This window comes from Acanthopagrus latus, chromosome 22, assembly GCF_904848185.1.
Source record: "Acanthopagrus latus isolate v.2019 chromosome 22, fAcaLat1.1, whole genome shotgun sequence".
NCBI classification, from domain to species: Eukaryota; Metazoa; Chordata; class Actinopteri; order Spariformes; family Sparidae; genus Acanthopagrus; species Acanthopagrus latus.
Genome location: NC_051060.1, coordinates 5,625,610 through 5,641,341, shown reverse-complemented (window position 1 = coordinate 5,641,341; position 15,732 = coordinate 5,625,610). Strand labels below are relative to the sequence as shown.

At 40.4% G+C, this 15,732-nt stretch overlaps 1 protein-coding gene across 1 annotated transcript; it reads right to left on the bottom strand.

Annotated features, from left to right (window-relative positions):
* Positions 1–8,892: 8,892 nt before the first annotated feature.
* Positions 8,893–13,622, bottom strand: LOC119012538 (bifunctional protein GlmU-like). Its single transcript, XM_037086458.1, has 3 exons — positions 13,467–13,622; positions 11,066–11,257; positions 8,893–9,313 (listed from the first exon to the last, which is right to left on the bottom strand). Exons 1-3 carry the CDS (start codon positions 13,467–13,469, stop codon positions 9,041–9,043), a joined length of 468 nt encoding a protein of 155 aa, XP_036942353.1. The 5' UTR covers positions 13,470–13,622; the 3' UTR covers positions 8,893–9,040.
* Positions 13,623–15,732: the final 2,110 nt, after the last annotated feature.

The window sequence follows — 15,732 nt, the reverse complement described above, 5'->3', positions numbered from 1 at the left end:
AAGCGGTTTAATTGAGCTAAATTTGTCTCAATGAAGGCACTCACTTAAAAGCGAGAGACGGTCCTGGCAGCGGGCCTGCAGTGAAGGGGTCCTTACCTGCACATTAGAGGAGGAGACATTTTAATAACAACACGGCCTCCCCCCTCCTCCCCCCTCATCCGCTGGCATCTCACTGGAGTGGGACTCAATTATTGTTAATGGAAGTTCAGCACACATTTAAAAAAAAAAAAAAAAATGGGAGCTCATCTGCTGCAGATCTGTAAGCTGAGTCTCAGTTACATAAACATTTCTCACAGGCAGATATCATCTTAGTGGCTGACTTAACTTAGGATACGCCAAACAAAAATTGTTGGCATTTGTTGACTTTGCAAAGAGGGAATACAGATCCGGTATTATGGACACGGACAGCTCTCAGCAGAAGTGTGAAATTTCCACACATTCTTTCCTTCAGCAGAAGTACAGATACTCATGTAAAGCAAGACTGTGGCAAAAGTAGAAGTACTGATTCAACTTTGTTACTCCAGTTAAAGCAATAAAGTACAGGCTCTGAAATGTACTCAGAGAACCAAAGTAAAACGTCTCCCTTTGCAAAGCTAACTGAACCTCACCTCATATTAATAGAACTATTAAACTTAAAAGTAGAGTCAGTAGGATTTGTCCCAGCTGTTCCTAAATGCACCACAAAGACAGCCGATTGTTGAGTCTCATTCCCAGGACGTCAAATAACCACATGTTGGGTTGGTAAAGCGTCTCGAGCAGCAACAAAGTGAGAAAATAAGAAAATCCAGGCAGAGGTGTCGAACTAAAATGAAGGTCCAAATAATGAAGAATCTGTCAGACAAAGACACCCTTTTGTTTTGGGTATCTGGCACCACCCTCAGGACAAACTTCATATTTTTAAACCAATTATCATAAAGACAAAAACGTTATGACACAGAGATCCCCTTCTGTCACATTCCTCTCAGGGTCTTCTTACCTCATGCTACCCCCTGGTGGTGAACAGCTGTAACAGAACCTGGCCCCCCGGCGCTCTGAGGGCCCCTCTGGATGGGTCCCAAGTCCTAAACCCAGAACTGTCTGAGAGGGGTTTGATGTTTTCTCATCAGTGTGATTATAAGTCAGTGGACTGGACCCTGAGTTAGAGCTGATTCACATGGACAGCAACCAACACACTTCACTCTGTTGAACTTGAGACTTTTTATACATTGAAAACATTATATATATATATATATATATATATATATATATATATATATATATATATATATATATATATATATATATATATATATATATATATATATACTTTAAAATCAAGAAAATTGTACAAAAATGATCAGTTTTGTGCCTGGATCAAACAAAAAGGACCGTCTCACGTTGGCATGCAGATCTCAAATACAAGAAATTTTGAATTTCTGAAACATCTGAGTGGACTAAAGTTAAAGGGCCAGGCACTAATGATCAACACTGACACCACATCAATAGGCCTCTCCTCTTCCTGTGGTATCTTTCAGCCAACGATCCTCAGCAGCAGTGATTTGACGCTGCGATAGAAACAGGCTCTACGCTTTAATCTCTCATCGCACTGAGCTCCTCCTGGGTGTTTAACTGCACAGGTGGTTGATATCACAATCTACCGGTTATAATGTATTGTTGTTAGAGGCAGAGAAACTGTCTCAACATGCATTTTTTTCATTTGCATGTTTCTTTTCTGTTTTGTTCTTTCAGTTTCAGCTCCTCCGAGGCTTTAAACATATTCCGAATGTATGTTTAAGTCAGTCAAGTCTTCCCATTCATCCAGACTGTGTGATGGTTAACTCTATAAGTACAGAACACCCTGTCTGTCTGTCTGTCCTTCACTCTTTCTTCCATTTTCTTCCATGTTGAAGCAGGCTGAATCCAAATATTAACCCTCTGGACTTGTGGACTGAAAAATATCCAGTGGTGTGATGCTTAAAAATGTTGAAACTCAGACCTGAACTGCGGTCACTGGCTTGGCAGCCTTCTCGCCTGTAACTCCACCGCCATCACACCCACCTCCCTGTCATAATAACAAAGTGGTGAAGACCTGAATGCAGACAGAGAGACAGGTTGGAAACAAAATCTAAACGCGCGAACAATAAAGTGCCAACAAAATGACACGAAAAGAAATTTAAAAAACAAAGTGATACAAATACTGAGGACAACCCAGAAGGCCACGAGGTACAAATAAGAACACACGGAACACACAAGCCCGACTGGATGTCTGGAGAAAAGTACACTTGTAAATTGGAAGAATTGTCCACAACTCTGTGAGGTCTGGAAATTTTGGATTCAGTCCAAGGATTTGAATGCGGCATTACTTTGGGCTCACTTTGGGCCAGATGGCGGAGCGGGTCTTCCACTCATCAGGTGGCTGGTGGTGGGATCCCTGGGTCCTCCAGTCTGCATGTCGAAGCGTCCCGGGTGTGTGTGAATGATCATGTGAATGGGTTAATGTCACGTGTGTTGGTTGGGAAGAGAAACAGTGATATGAATGCAGTTTATCTACCATATTTCTAGGTTTAGGATGAAGGCTGATGTGTGCTGGACAGATCGTAAAGCCCCTCCAAGCAAATTTGTGACTTGTGATGTTGGGCTATATAAATAAATCCGACTGGCTCGACTTCTAATTTGATAAAGAACTCGTTCTTTCAACCCTAAAGAGAAACTTTCTCAACTGGACGCGTTGTCAGAACTGTGGAACTGTGAAACTGTTTGTGTGTGTGTGTGTGTGTGTGTGTCTTTGTGTTTCCATTACATACACAATGTTGGAGCAAAAAAACTCAACCAACTTGTGACAACTTCCCTCAGCCGTGACAGCAGCGGCTCGATGTTTTGATCTGTGTGTCATACGCCCGGCCCTCCGCCTCATGCTGCGACATTCAAACAGAGCAGCGTGTCATTAGCCTGGGAGATCTTTGGCTGCCACATGAAAGCTGCCAGATCAGCAGCGGCGGCTCTCCGGGGGGGCTGTCGCTTGCATCCCAGCGCCGGAGGACGTGCATAGGCCTGCGGCCGCGGCCACGGCTTCTCTTGTTTCCCCAAACAGGAGGCTATTTAGCGGGCGATTTACAAATGACCTGGGTTGGTCTCGTTTGAAGTGAGGCGGAGAGGGGGCGGCTTAACAACGCCAGAGTCCCCCCGCGCCGCTCACATGGCTCATTACTCAGACAGATAATACAGTAATCGGACAAAAGGCGACAGGGAGGAGAAGTCACTAATGAGCAAAAAGGGAAGATACTAAATGGAGGAATTATGAGGCTCCTCACCAGCGTCTCGGGTCCTCGTCTGTGACACAGAGACTCTCTGTCTACTGCTGCCGCAGAGTCACCTGAGCAGAGCTGGAAGCACCTGCTACACCTGTGAGATCAAAAACAATTAGTTTAAAGCTTGAGATCCACAGAACTCAAAGAAAGAGGTGGCTGGGGGGTGATAATTGTTTGAATATGGAGATGACAACGCATATTTTCAGTCAGTCTCTCCTGGTGTGCTCACAGCGTTGGACTTCACATTAATAGTGACCAGATTAATTTGTCAAGGATGACTTTCTTACTTTCACACAGCTGAGCAATCAGCAGGGAAGTGAATATCAGAAGTTGGTGGAGAACGCCCCCCGCCTTCAAATCCGTCATTGGAAAGGTGTTTGAGGAGGGGTTTAGAAAGACGCTCTACCATCGTACAAGCAGTTCTGATGAAGCACACCTGTGTTTAAAGATCTTGTTGTCAGGAGAATTTATTATTACTAATAATAACAATAATAGACTCAAATTTATATAGTGCCTCTCAGGGTACCCAAGGACACTTAACAAAGTGGAACAAACGTGTGTGAAAACAAACAAAACAAAGAATAAATGGAGCACCTGTCAGTCAGCACCGCCTCCAGCACCACAGGGAATAGCACCCTCCGTCCAGAAGCGAACTTGCATCTGGAGGCCCCGTGCACACAGCGGGGGGCGACGCAGGAGACCCAGAGATCCGGTCCCAGCGACGGAGCCCGGGGCGAAGTGACAGCTGAAGTCCAGGAGCTGCCGCGCTGAACACCCGAAGACCCACACCAGCAACGGCGGAGCAGCGACCATCCAACAATCGCAACATCATGGATGGCCCACAGAACATCGAGTAGTCTGCTTATAAGGTAGCGTTGCTATGCTAACAGCTGATCGGTGAGGCTGACAGCTGATCAGCGGAGAAAAGTGAGTCCATGGAGCTCATTCTTCAGGTGTGCATCCTTCAAAGGTAGTAGCACAGCCTCAGAGCTTGTAAAGACAACTTGGCTTTCTTTATTCAACAGAAAAAAGCCGTTTTGCTGCGGATCGAGAAGCGGCGATATTCACGTTAGCGTCCTCTCCCATCCAGGCTGCCATGAATTGCCATCAATTTGAACTGAGCTTTTGACTTGTCGTGTGTCAATCAACTGAGTGATTAAACTAGGCTATGCAAAGCATGGCTGCAAATGAGTCAAAGAAGTGGAGAATGTATCAAATTTAATCTGGATACAGCTGTTCATTCCTATGAAACTGCTCAGCAACACATGAAGCCAGAAAAAGCTTGACTTCCAAAATATACAATTACCCATTTATTTGGTGCTGTGGGGCCCATACGCTAGAGTACACTAGAGACTTCCGCTGACTGAGCTAGCTATCTTCCACCTTAGCACCCAGCTAAGTATAGCAATGCAACGCACTGTACTGTGTAAGGGAAGATGGACCAAAATAGTCGCTTTTGCCAATTACAGTTGGATGTGGGAATTCATATGGGAATGTTAGTACGTTACTGCAAAACAACAACCTGAATGTTTCTTGGTGGTACAACTTGGGACAAATTTGTTCAGGGTTGAATTTTCTGTCACTCTTGTGTTAATGCTCTGGGCAGCAAGGCGACACAGTGGTTAGCACTGTTGCCCCACAGCAAGAAGTGAACTGCATCAACTTTTTTCCCATGAAAGGGTAAACACTACCTATAAGCGAGCGTGAACACTTTTTTGCAAATTTGAGAAAGTTATTTACATTTTTGACATTTTCCATCAACACTTGCTTATATGATCTTCAGGTTTCAGAGTTTCCCTTCAAACATGAAGCACACACCAGGAGAGTGTCGACATCAGAGGAGTCATCTCCTGTTTCTGTAGCATTCAGATTTTGGATGATTCAGAACAGAACAAAAATCAACAACTTTTGATGTTCGTCCGTGACAAGAAGGTGCCTACGGGGATGCATTACTCTGCGGTGTGAAAACAGCCTTGAACTGCAGCTGTGCAGAGATTAAAGTCGACTCTTTGTTGAGCAAGAGTCTCCCAGTAAAATGTAATTGGTGCCTCGCAGCAGGACACCAGCTGCAAACATGGCTGTGAACATTAATAAACAACAACCACAATGACTGACTTGCTATTCACGTACATTTCAAATGGGGATAACTCACATTTCCTTGTGTGGAAACATAACAAGTGTACATGAGGAAAAACAGCATTTCGATTTAATCATCTCTGCCTCATGAAGGAGACATTTACAGAAAGACAAAGAGACAAGATTGAGAATGGTCTCTAGATCAAAAGCAGTATTTCAAATCCAGAACATCCGCTTAAGGCTGCTGCGACGCCTTTCAATTTATCAGCAACAAGAACTGAGCTGCTTTAGTTGACTGCATAAAACTGCCCCCGCCCCCCCGGGGGGCACCGGGGCAGACCACCAACGCTTTTCTGCCACCATGCTGAGTCAAAACAGCAAAACAAAAGCACAAAGCTGCAGCGGGGACGCTTTGTGGCTCCGCTTTAATGTGGCGGCCGGCCGGCTGCCCCGCTGACGTGCGGCCTTGTCCTCCCAAAGCAACACAGACACTGAAGACCTTCGACCGGCGAGAAATGTTCAGGTCTACATCCTGACTGGGACCAGGGTCCAGAGGCGCTTTTTGCTTTTTATATCAATGAACAACAAATCACATGTATTTAGCAATATCTTACAAACTGTCCTTTAAAGGGGCACTATGTCATTTTGGATACAAAATTCAAATTCTGAATTTTAATAGTTAGAAAACTAATGAGGTGATAATACAAACTGTGGTGGATAAACAAGCTGTTCTCAGAGGAAATACGGTCACGGAACACTGTTTTCAGCTAGAGAGGTGGCAGGGTCCGCCACATATAAACAAACAGAAGGTCAGTCTGTTAATTCAGTTTTCACATATGAAAACAAAAAGAGTTTGTTTATTTGGTTTGTTATGGCATAAAATCAGCCAAATGATCTGCTGATTAATGTTTCTTCACTAAAGCTACATAGTGCTCCTTTAAGTTATTTCTGTTAAAATCAACCTGCAGAGAGTAGAGGGATAATTCATCACAGTCATCATCTATCTATCTATCAAAATGTGACATGTTAAATCAATATTTCATATGTCAATTTAATATTTAAAAATTTTCTGCTATTGTCACATGTGAACTGCACATTTTCAGAAGTGAAAAATACGTAAAAATATACATATACATATGTGTAATTGGCTTTTTCACATGTAAAATCACACTTTCACATGAGTTCAAATTAATGTAAAAGCCTAAGAAATAGCAGAGTCTGGCTTTGTGCATGCTAATGTTACCAAGACATCAGTTCCTGTGGTCCCCGAATCAAGCCATCAAGGTAGCAATTTTGACAGCTAACATCTTTTGATGAACTATTTATACAGCAACATTTCAAAAGATATGTCTGTATTTACCCACACACCATCTCAACATCATTCACTTGGCAAATCAGGAAGAACGGACTATAATGAATCTGGTGGGATGATGAAAATAACACTACTCAGTTCTATCAACATATAATATAAAACGGTCACAGCCCGCTTCAAATCTGCTTTACACTCAAAGAAATTGACAAAGAATCAATGTAAACATTTAAACAACTTCGAGAGCGAACCCCAAACCTGAGTGTACATTTCATTTGAATGTATTTTCCCCCCAGTTAAACATGAAACAAACAAATGTCATGTTTCCAACATGGTTTTTGCATCAATTTAGGTTTGACTGGAGTTCTTTTAATCATATCACCTCGTTGCAATAAAGATTTGCCAAAAATGTGCACAATATTTTCATGAAAATGTGACGATTGTCACATGGGTTTGGATTTTAATCTTGAATCTTTCTTCATTTTCATATCGATTTATTGCGGTAGCTTTTTTGGTTTTAAATTGTCTTGTTTAATGGCGGCCGGCCCATCCTATAAGCCCAAAGCGAGCTGGGAATGGGACTTCAAACTACTTTTCTTTCAAATAAGACCCTCAATTTAAATCTGAATGCACAGCTTTCTGCAGCTGGAATGAACATTTTGTTAACGTGAACTTGAAGATGGACTACAGAGGTGCTGCATGATGTGTTTAATATGATTTTGATCAGAGCACAAGATGAGCTGATCTCCAACAGCAAGTCAACAGGACTCTTAAAGCCACATACGCTCGTGATATTTGTTGTTTTGTTCTTATTCTACATAGATTTTATGTCACATCCTGGTATTTGTAGAAACTAATCCAGTTTTCACCTGGACACTTCCGTTCACTTTCAGTTAAACCAAGAGAAAGACGGGACTGACAGAAGAACCACACAACTAACAGAAGAAAGGGACTATAGAAACATCTAACATCAAAATTTATTTTGGACTGTTTTCAGCGGCAGATTAATCCACATTTGTTGCTCTGGTGGGTACTTGCAGCAGCAGGACGTTGTGTGCAGTACTGAGTCAAAACGAACTCCAGTGTGCGTGTTCATGAAGGCACATGTCAGCAGGCCGGCATCAGACAGCCTGAGCTCCAATTAAACTCCGTGGACTGGATTCCATCAAAAGGCTGTTACCACTCCCCTCTCCCCTCCCTCCGTCCCGCCCGCCACACGGCAACAGAGGCCTTCCTTTCTTCGCGGCGGCGTCCATGACCGAGCTGAGGTCATTGCTAATCCTCAGCAGGAGGGGGCTATCACTTTGTCTTGTCACAACCAGGGGGGTCAGAGGCTCTGAAAGGCCGCAGCTCAGTTTAACATCTATTAGCAGAAAGCTGCGACCCCCGCAGAGACGATCCTATTGGCTGCTAAGGACAACTGTGTGTGTGTGTGTGTGTGTGTGTGCATGTCCGGAAGATGGAGAGACAATGTTATTAATCAAGGACGGCATGTAAAGTCACGCTACATGTTGTTATCGGCCAAAATGCTCAAACATCATCACACTTAATCAATTTTTATCCATTGTAATTGACAAACCACAGCAGCATCACTCTGTGCCATTTCCTACTGACTGTAAAGCCAGACAAATGCAGACAGCATGGACTGCTCTGCAGTAAAGTTCAGTTCTTCCACCACGGCACAACCTCAGTTCAGGCAAAACGTGTAATTTACTGGTCTTGTAATGTGAAAACATGCTCAAGACACTTCATTACAGATGTTTTTTACACTTGCCGTGTGATAGATCCGATCCAAGAGCTGCTCGATCTGTGAACAGATGCGAACAAAATCAAAACCCAGAGCAAGTAAAGGCAGCTGAGATGGGTTTATCTAGCAGATATCACCGGCAGCCACATCAGCTGCCATGGTCGGTCTATTCTGTTGTTTCGTTGTGCTGAAAGAGATAGTTGACCCAAAAATGTTAATTCAGTCACGTTATTCCCCCCCCCCGATGGAAAGTCAGGTCAAGTTTCACAGTCCGCGCAACATTCTTGGAGCTTCATGGCAGAGCAGCGTTGCAGCATTCTCCTGAACACCTGAATCAGCTGGCATAATTCAAGTCTCTGCAAATCCCTGTGAAGCTCCAAAAATGTTTTGCGGACTACAAAACTTCACCTGATTTTCCATCAGAAGTTACAGTGGATACTTTAAGATGATTGAAATTGAATTGACCTGCAAAAGACTTTTTAAGAATGTTTAAAGCTCATATATTTCAGTTCAGTACAGCATAGTTGTGGATCAGAGTTGTCTACTGTTACAAATGTAAGAATCTTTTATATTTTTATTCATGAGAATAGCCGTTTTTTTCCAAAGATCCCAGACAAACTTTCAAGGACCCGTGGGATCCTTGCTCTCGCCCTGTGAACGCGGTTTAACGACCAGCTCAGGGAAGCCCGTCCTGTCGTCCATCTCTCTGGCGAACAGCAGGTCGTCCGCCTCGCCGACAACCACCTCGGCCGTGGTGAACAGCTCCAGGTCTCCCAGCACGTGACCTCCGACCGTGTGGCCCTCTGCGTCCGCCAGGCAGATGTGGAGGTGGGCCTCTGGGTTCAGTGTACCGACGAGGGAGACGATCTCGTACCGGCCGCTGAGGTGGATCACCTGAGGGGACACCATGACGACTACACTGTAAAAACCATGAGGATCCACACCTACTGCCCTACAGCCAGCTCCTATAAGTGGTTTACAGATTCAGGAAGGGTTACATTTGAAACATTCACTAACCAGCTCCTGAGCAACGTTTATTAACAGTAATAACTTTATTTTTATGTCAATAAACCGGCAACAGTTAGTCAATTAACTTATTAGTCAAGTAGTCGATTGAAACTGGTTCCAGCTTCTTATGTGTGAGGATTTGCTGCTTTTCTTTGTCATTTGTTACAGTGAATGCAGAGTTTTTGGGTTTTGGACTGTTGGTTGGACAAAAAAAAAAAAAAAGAGAGAGAGATTTAACGATGTCGCTTCGGGTTTTGTGATGAAAATTTTTCACAAATTCTTTTGACATTTTATTGTCACTAAGTAATGTATAATATTTTGAGTGATTATTACCCAAGATCTGTATCTTTTAACTGTTCATGTATAATTTTTCTTGCATTTTGGTTTCCTGTCAGCTTTAAATATATTTATACTCTATATAATGTATATAAGTCTATATGAGTATATTGCAAATATCATGATGTTACTTCAATTTATTGTTTAACTGAATCGGTGTATTTTCATTTGAGCACAAATAAAATCAGATGATCAAATAATAGCCAGGAGAGGTCGAGATGCCATCATGCTTATATGACAGCCCTCCACCCTCCCTTACAGAAAAACACAATACAAGTCAATATAACATCATTTGGGAAAATACAACACAATCTAAATAACAAATCACACACAATAAACAGGAAAAAACAGACTAATCAATAGACAATGATCCATTAAATGTAGATATACATAGAGAAGTTGAGCGAGGAAAAGGGGAAAATATCTAAAAACATATACAAGAATAAAATTAGACCTTGTGATTTAAATGTGATGGCACTGTAGGATTTAAAATTTGCACACACGATATCTGAGGGAGCAACACCTGTCACTGGAAGGGCTTTCATGAAAACAACAAATTCAAACAATGAGTTAAAAAAAGGCATTACATTAATTATGTCATGATGCAATAAAGCACATGTTTACACATCTACACTGTTTTCACATGTAGAACTACTGAACTAACCAGAGTTTGGGAGATCTCCCTGATTCAAGATGGCAGGAAGCTCAAGGACTTTGCTGATTTCAGATAAAAAGCTGTCTGTGCGAAGGATGTTGTAAAATTGATAGTTTACAATTGACTTTGAATGTGATGATGATGAGGACCTTATTTCTGCTTTTCAAAGCTCGACTGTTGAGACACTTCGCAGATTTGTTCACAGACCGACTGGCCTGGGATCAGGTAGTTAAAAAATAGGACAGATGTGAAAAAAACATCACTGAATTTAGAAACTACACATGTCAAGCAATTTCTTTTTCTTCTTCTTATTTTTGCCTTACTCATTATTTATTCTGGGTTGTTGAAATGAACGCTCAGTACTTTTCCAGGAACAGGCTGATCACATTCACACAACCTTCTTAAAAGACTAGCCTGAATCATTGTACAAATCTTTTTGTCAGTGACTTTTAATTGAATCAGTTTAACTGACTACCTAAATTACTTCCTTCACCTCTGTTTCCTGGATGTAGGGATTCTTAAACAAATTATAAATGAGAGTTAGTATCAGCATCTCATGCTGGTAGGAAATTCAAAAGATAATTGTTTTTTTTTAAAATATAAAAGTCTGTTAAAAATGGACCAAAATGAATGTGGAAGAAGAGTACCTCATTTGTGTTTGAGGCCGTGGCGTTGGCCAGCCGCAGTGTGGCCTTGGTGACGCTGCCCACGCAGGTGATGATGAACGGCGCCCTGAGTTGCCTCTCCTCCACAAAAGCCTGCAGAGACCCAAACAGCTCCTGACCCGGGCCGAACCGGACCGCGTGGACCTGCATGGACGATCCTCCTCCTGCTGAAGTCTGAGAAAATGATGGTTTTACTTTTGATTTGTGCAATTTATTTGCATTTAATTGACCTTATCTGTATTAGATGTACTTTCTGTGACCGTTTACTGTATGTATTTATTTTTACTATTGTCTCAGAACATTTCTCAAGTTGGATTTACACTTGTTTCCGTTTACATGTCAAACAGTTCTGTGATCATCTGAGCAGAGTTTCTCTGTGTAAAACAGCTCAAAATGTGCTGAAAAGAATCACAAATGTACGAAATCAGACACAAATCTCTTGTTCTGTGTGTGTGTGTGTGTGTGTGTGTGTGTGTGTGGTCCATTCAGCTCTTTAACAGGATCACTGTGCCAAACCAAACAGCAGCGTGACCTCTGACCCTGCAGGAGAAGGAGCTGACACTGATCCACAGTTTCACAGAGCTGACAGAAAACATCACATTACTTTATATTTATTCACTGACAGTGTTGTAAAAAGTACCTAAAACTAACACTTTCGTAAGAGTAAAGATAAAATAGTTTCCAAAATTTTAAATTACCATCCGGCAAAAAAACACTCCTAAGCATGGAATGTGACTACGTTACTTCACTCCAGTACTGCACTGAGGTACAATTTTGAGGTACTACATTTATCTAATACCTTAAACTAGTTACTAGTTACTTTTCACTAACCCTACACGCTGTATTTAATGTTATTTATTTTATTGCTTATCAGATAAAGAGAAACAAACAAAAGAACTGTTAATCAGAAGAATGATCAATATCATCCATACTGTACAGTATCTACATACATGTTAATATATTGTAAGTATATTTTACATTTACTTGTGCTTTTGATACTTAAGAACTTTTTTTTTTTCCCCTGAAAATGACTTTTGACATTGACTTTCATTCAAGTACTATCCATATTGGTGACTTTCACTTTTACCAAAGTAACATTTTAACACAATATCTTTATCTTTACTCAAGTATAACTTTGGGGTAATTTGCTTACACATCAAAAGGTACAAACACCACTTAATTATACTATTTACATGTTTTTTTTATCATTTAAAAATGAGTTATTCTGGCTCTGATGCAGCATGTGATCTGCACAGTAACTAGTAAATACAGTTATCAAATAAGTGTTAGTGGAGTAAAAAGTAAAGTATTTGTCTCCAAAATTTTGTAGAGTGGAAGTATAAAGCAGCAGAAAAAAGGAAATACTCAAGTAAAGTACATTTACTTTAACTTTCTACTATACCACACTGTAAAATATAACAGTTACTTTACTCTAAAAAAAAAAGACATTGAGGAAACTGATTACTTCAGAATTTCCAAGTAAAGACTTATGTTGTTCAAACTTTTCAGCACATACAACTTCAAGTTAACAGTCTACTCTACTTAATTAATTATTCTTAATTCTTAACTCGCTTTCCTGACCTTTTGAAAAGTAAAGTCAACTTTAAAATTTACAGTGTGCTGCAGTAAATGTTCTCAGTTACATGCCATCACTGTTTACTCATCAGGCTGATGATTAATTGTGCAAACTAACAGTCCACTTAAACAGTAAGCATATTTGAACATCTAAAAAGTCACATTTCGTTATTTAAAAAAAACAACAACAAAAAACAAGCAGTTTTCTACATAAATCAGAAAAATTTCAAAACTCTGGTGAAATCCACTGAGCCAAGCTTGAAGCTTGCTGCCATTCTTGTCCAGGTCTCCCTCGTAAAAGACATCTGTGATCTGAATGGGACTTACCTGGTCGAATAAAGGCTTAACATGAAAATGATCAATCTATATGGTTCATGATGAGACACTCTGACTTTGTTTTGTCAGTTTAGTCATACATTTCTCTCATTTTGTCAGTGTTGAGGATCTGCAGCTCTGTGAAACTGAAAGGATCTTTAACAAGGCATCCAGTGAAAATGATATTTTATACCTCTCATTCCCTCTGCTGCAGTTCGCTTCGATCCAAACACTGGAGAGAGCTCTTTGTGAAAATGAAGGTGGTGTAAAAAAACAAGACAAGCTGTGGAGTGAAAAAGTTTTTGCAGCCTTTTGACTCACAAGTCACAGTGAAACAAACCATAACCCTAACCCTGCAGAGTGCTTTCAAACAAGCTGAACTCTAACATGAGTTTTCTGTTATTCTGGTTTGGATTCATTGGAGTGAAAAAGTTTGAAAAGTTTTTTAAAGAGCAAAAAAAAAAGAAAAAGAAAAAAAGCAGTGAGAACTCACCATTGTGCACGATTGCAAGGCTCCTGAAGGACTAAACTCTGACCACAAACACTCCAGTCAAACATTTACTGTCACACATGTTGAACTGTGACAGTTTAGGTTGAACTGAGCATGCTCAGTGAACAGTACAATCTTAGACTAACAGCTTCCTGCAGAGGGTTCAGTATAATTGTATTCCTGGTCTATTACTGCCACCTGCTGGTGCTTATAGAGTGAAGGACCCCAAATGAAAGTTTGGCCACTAATTAATGTGACTTAATTGAGTTGTTTATTGGCTATTCATTGGATACAGTGTGTCAAAGATGCTTTTACTGTGGAGTCAGAAGATTCTCACTCAATGTGCTTTTAATTCTAACAGTTGTAAAAGACAACAAAGAGTCCCGTGCTTCACTGCCTCGTCTTTGATTCATGTTAAATTCATATTAACTGTAAATAATAAAAAAGAGATTATGTGATTTTTAGTCCGAAAACATGCAAAAGTGGTGACTGGATATTAAAATTTGTTTCTGAAACAACATGTTTAAGAAATAGCTAATGTAGTAACAGAATATCGACTTTATTTAAGATAAAATGTAAATGTAAATATTTGACCACCATTAGATCATTGTTTGTTTTATCCCCTTTGATTTTTACAACCCCGTCAAGGAAACAAACGATCAGAGATGATAGAAAAATCTTTCAAGATGTGTCTCAAAATTCCTCCAGTACAATCCTACTTTCATAAGCACTTTTAGTAGAGAATAAACATATTCCTAGAATGTATGTTATTTTCACTTCTGTTTCGTTTTTTATCATTATTATAATTTTTTTTTACATCAGTGCATGAGGATCTAAATGCTGTTTCAATACATAATAATAATAATAATAATGATAGTAATAGTAATAATAATAAATAGAAATTACACTATATATATACACTATACTACACTATATATATATATATATATATATATATATATATATATATATATATATATATATATATATATATATATATATATATATATATATATATATACTGTAATTATATACTGTAATTTCTGAATTCCCAGTAATTAACCCTCCATATTTCCCCAACAGAGAAATATGGATCCCAGTTCTCGGTTCCAGAAACTCTGAGGAGCTGCTTTGTTTCTGACCCTAGATGGCGCTGTGGTTTGTAGAATGGACTGACAGCAGGGTCATCTGAGCACCATTAAAGTTCTCCACATGTGGTTTGTTACAGACTGACAGATCTGAAATGTCATCACAGTTATTTTATTTAAAGAATCGACCACCCAGCAGTACGTCCCGCGTGCTTTCATTACAGTTGTATAAGGGCGAATGCTAAAGTGAAGGACATGTAGGTGTTGGACTTTGCTCAGTTTTCTTTCATATTCTTTTTTTCCACAGTTACTGTGTGTGATGTTTTAGCTGGAAGCTGAGTTGCTCTGTAATTTATACGTTTTTATGTATTTATCAAATCAGGTTTTCACATCGAAGCTTTTACCCAAAGTTTGATTACAACCAGTTAGCTGAAATATCTAATTGTCATCAACATCTTCATGTTGGATTATCAGTTTCTATCTCTGTCAGACTGGATTTGCCAGATACTTTACAGCGAGTTACAACTTACAAGTGACTAATTTAGCTGTAGATTAAGATCAAATAGACATTTATTTAAAAAATATTCATCTAAAATCTACTGGATGGAAAAAAAAAAAAAATATTGTGCTAAAGATTCGAAATGGTGGCAAATCCGTTGGTTTAATTAAACCTCCTGCACCTTATAGACTAACTAAAAAGACAAGGAAAATCTTTTTGCCTCCCATGATCACTACAAGAACACCTGGCCAAAAGTATGTGGACAGCAAACATCACCACAGCCATTGGTGTTAACGTGTCAGCCTCTGTTTTTCTGGTATGAGTCTTTCCACCACATGTTGAACCTGCTGCAGGGATTTGTTCCCATTCAGACACAAGAGCTTGAGTGAGGTCCAACACTGATCCTGGGTCTGGCTCATGTGCTGTTTTTCCACCGGCACGGTTTTGGCTGCACCGCGTCAACCCGGGTTGCATCGATTTGCTTTTCCAGTCGCCAGAGTCAAACCGAGTAGAGCCAGGCTGGCAGATGTGATGGAAAAACGGACGGGGATGAGGTCAGGGCTCACCAAAACAAGAAAACCATTTTTTCTTTATGGAGCTTTACGGAGTTTTGTGCTCAGGGACAGTATAATGTGGAAGCAGGACACAGCCAGACCCAAACTGCTGGAATCACCCTTGCTGT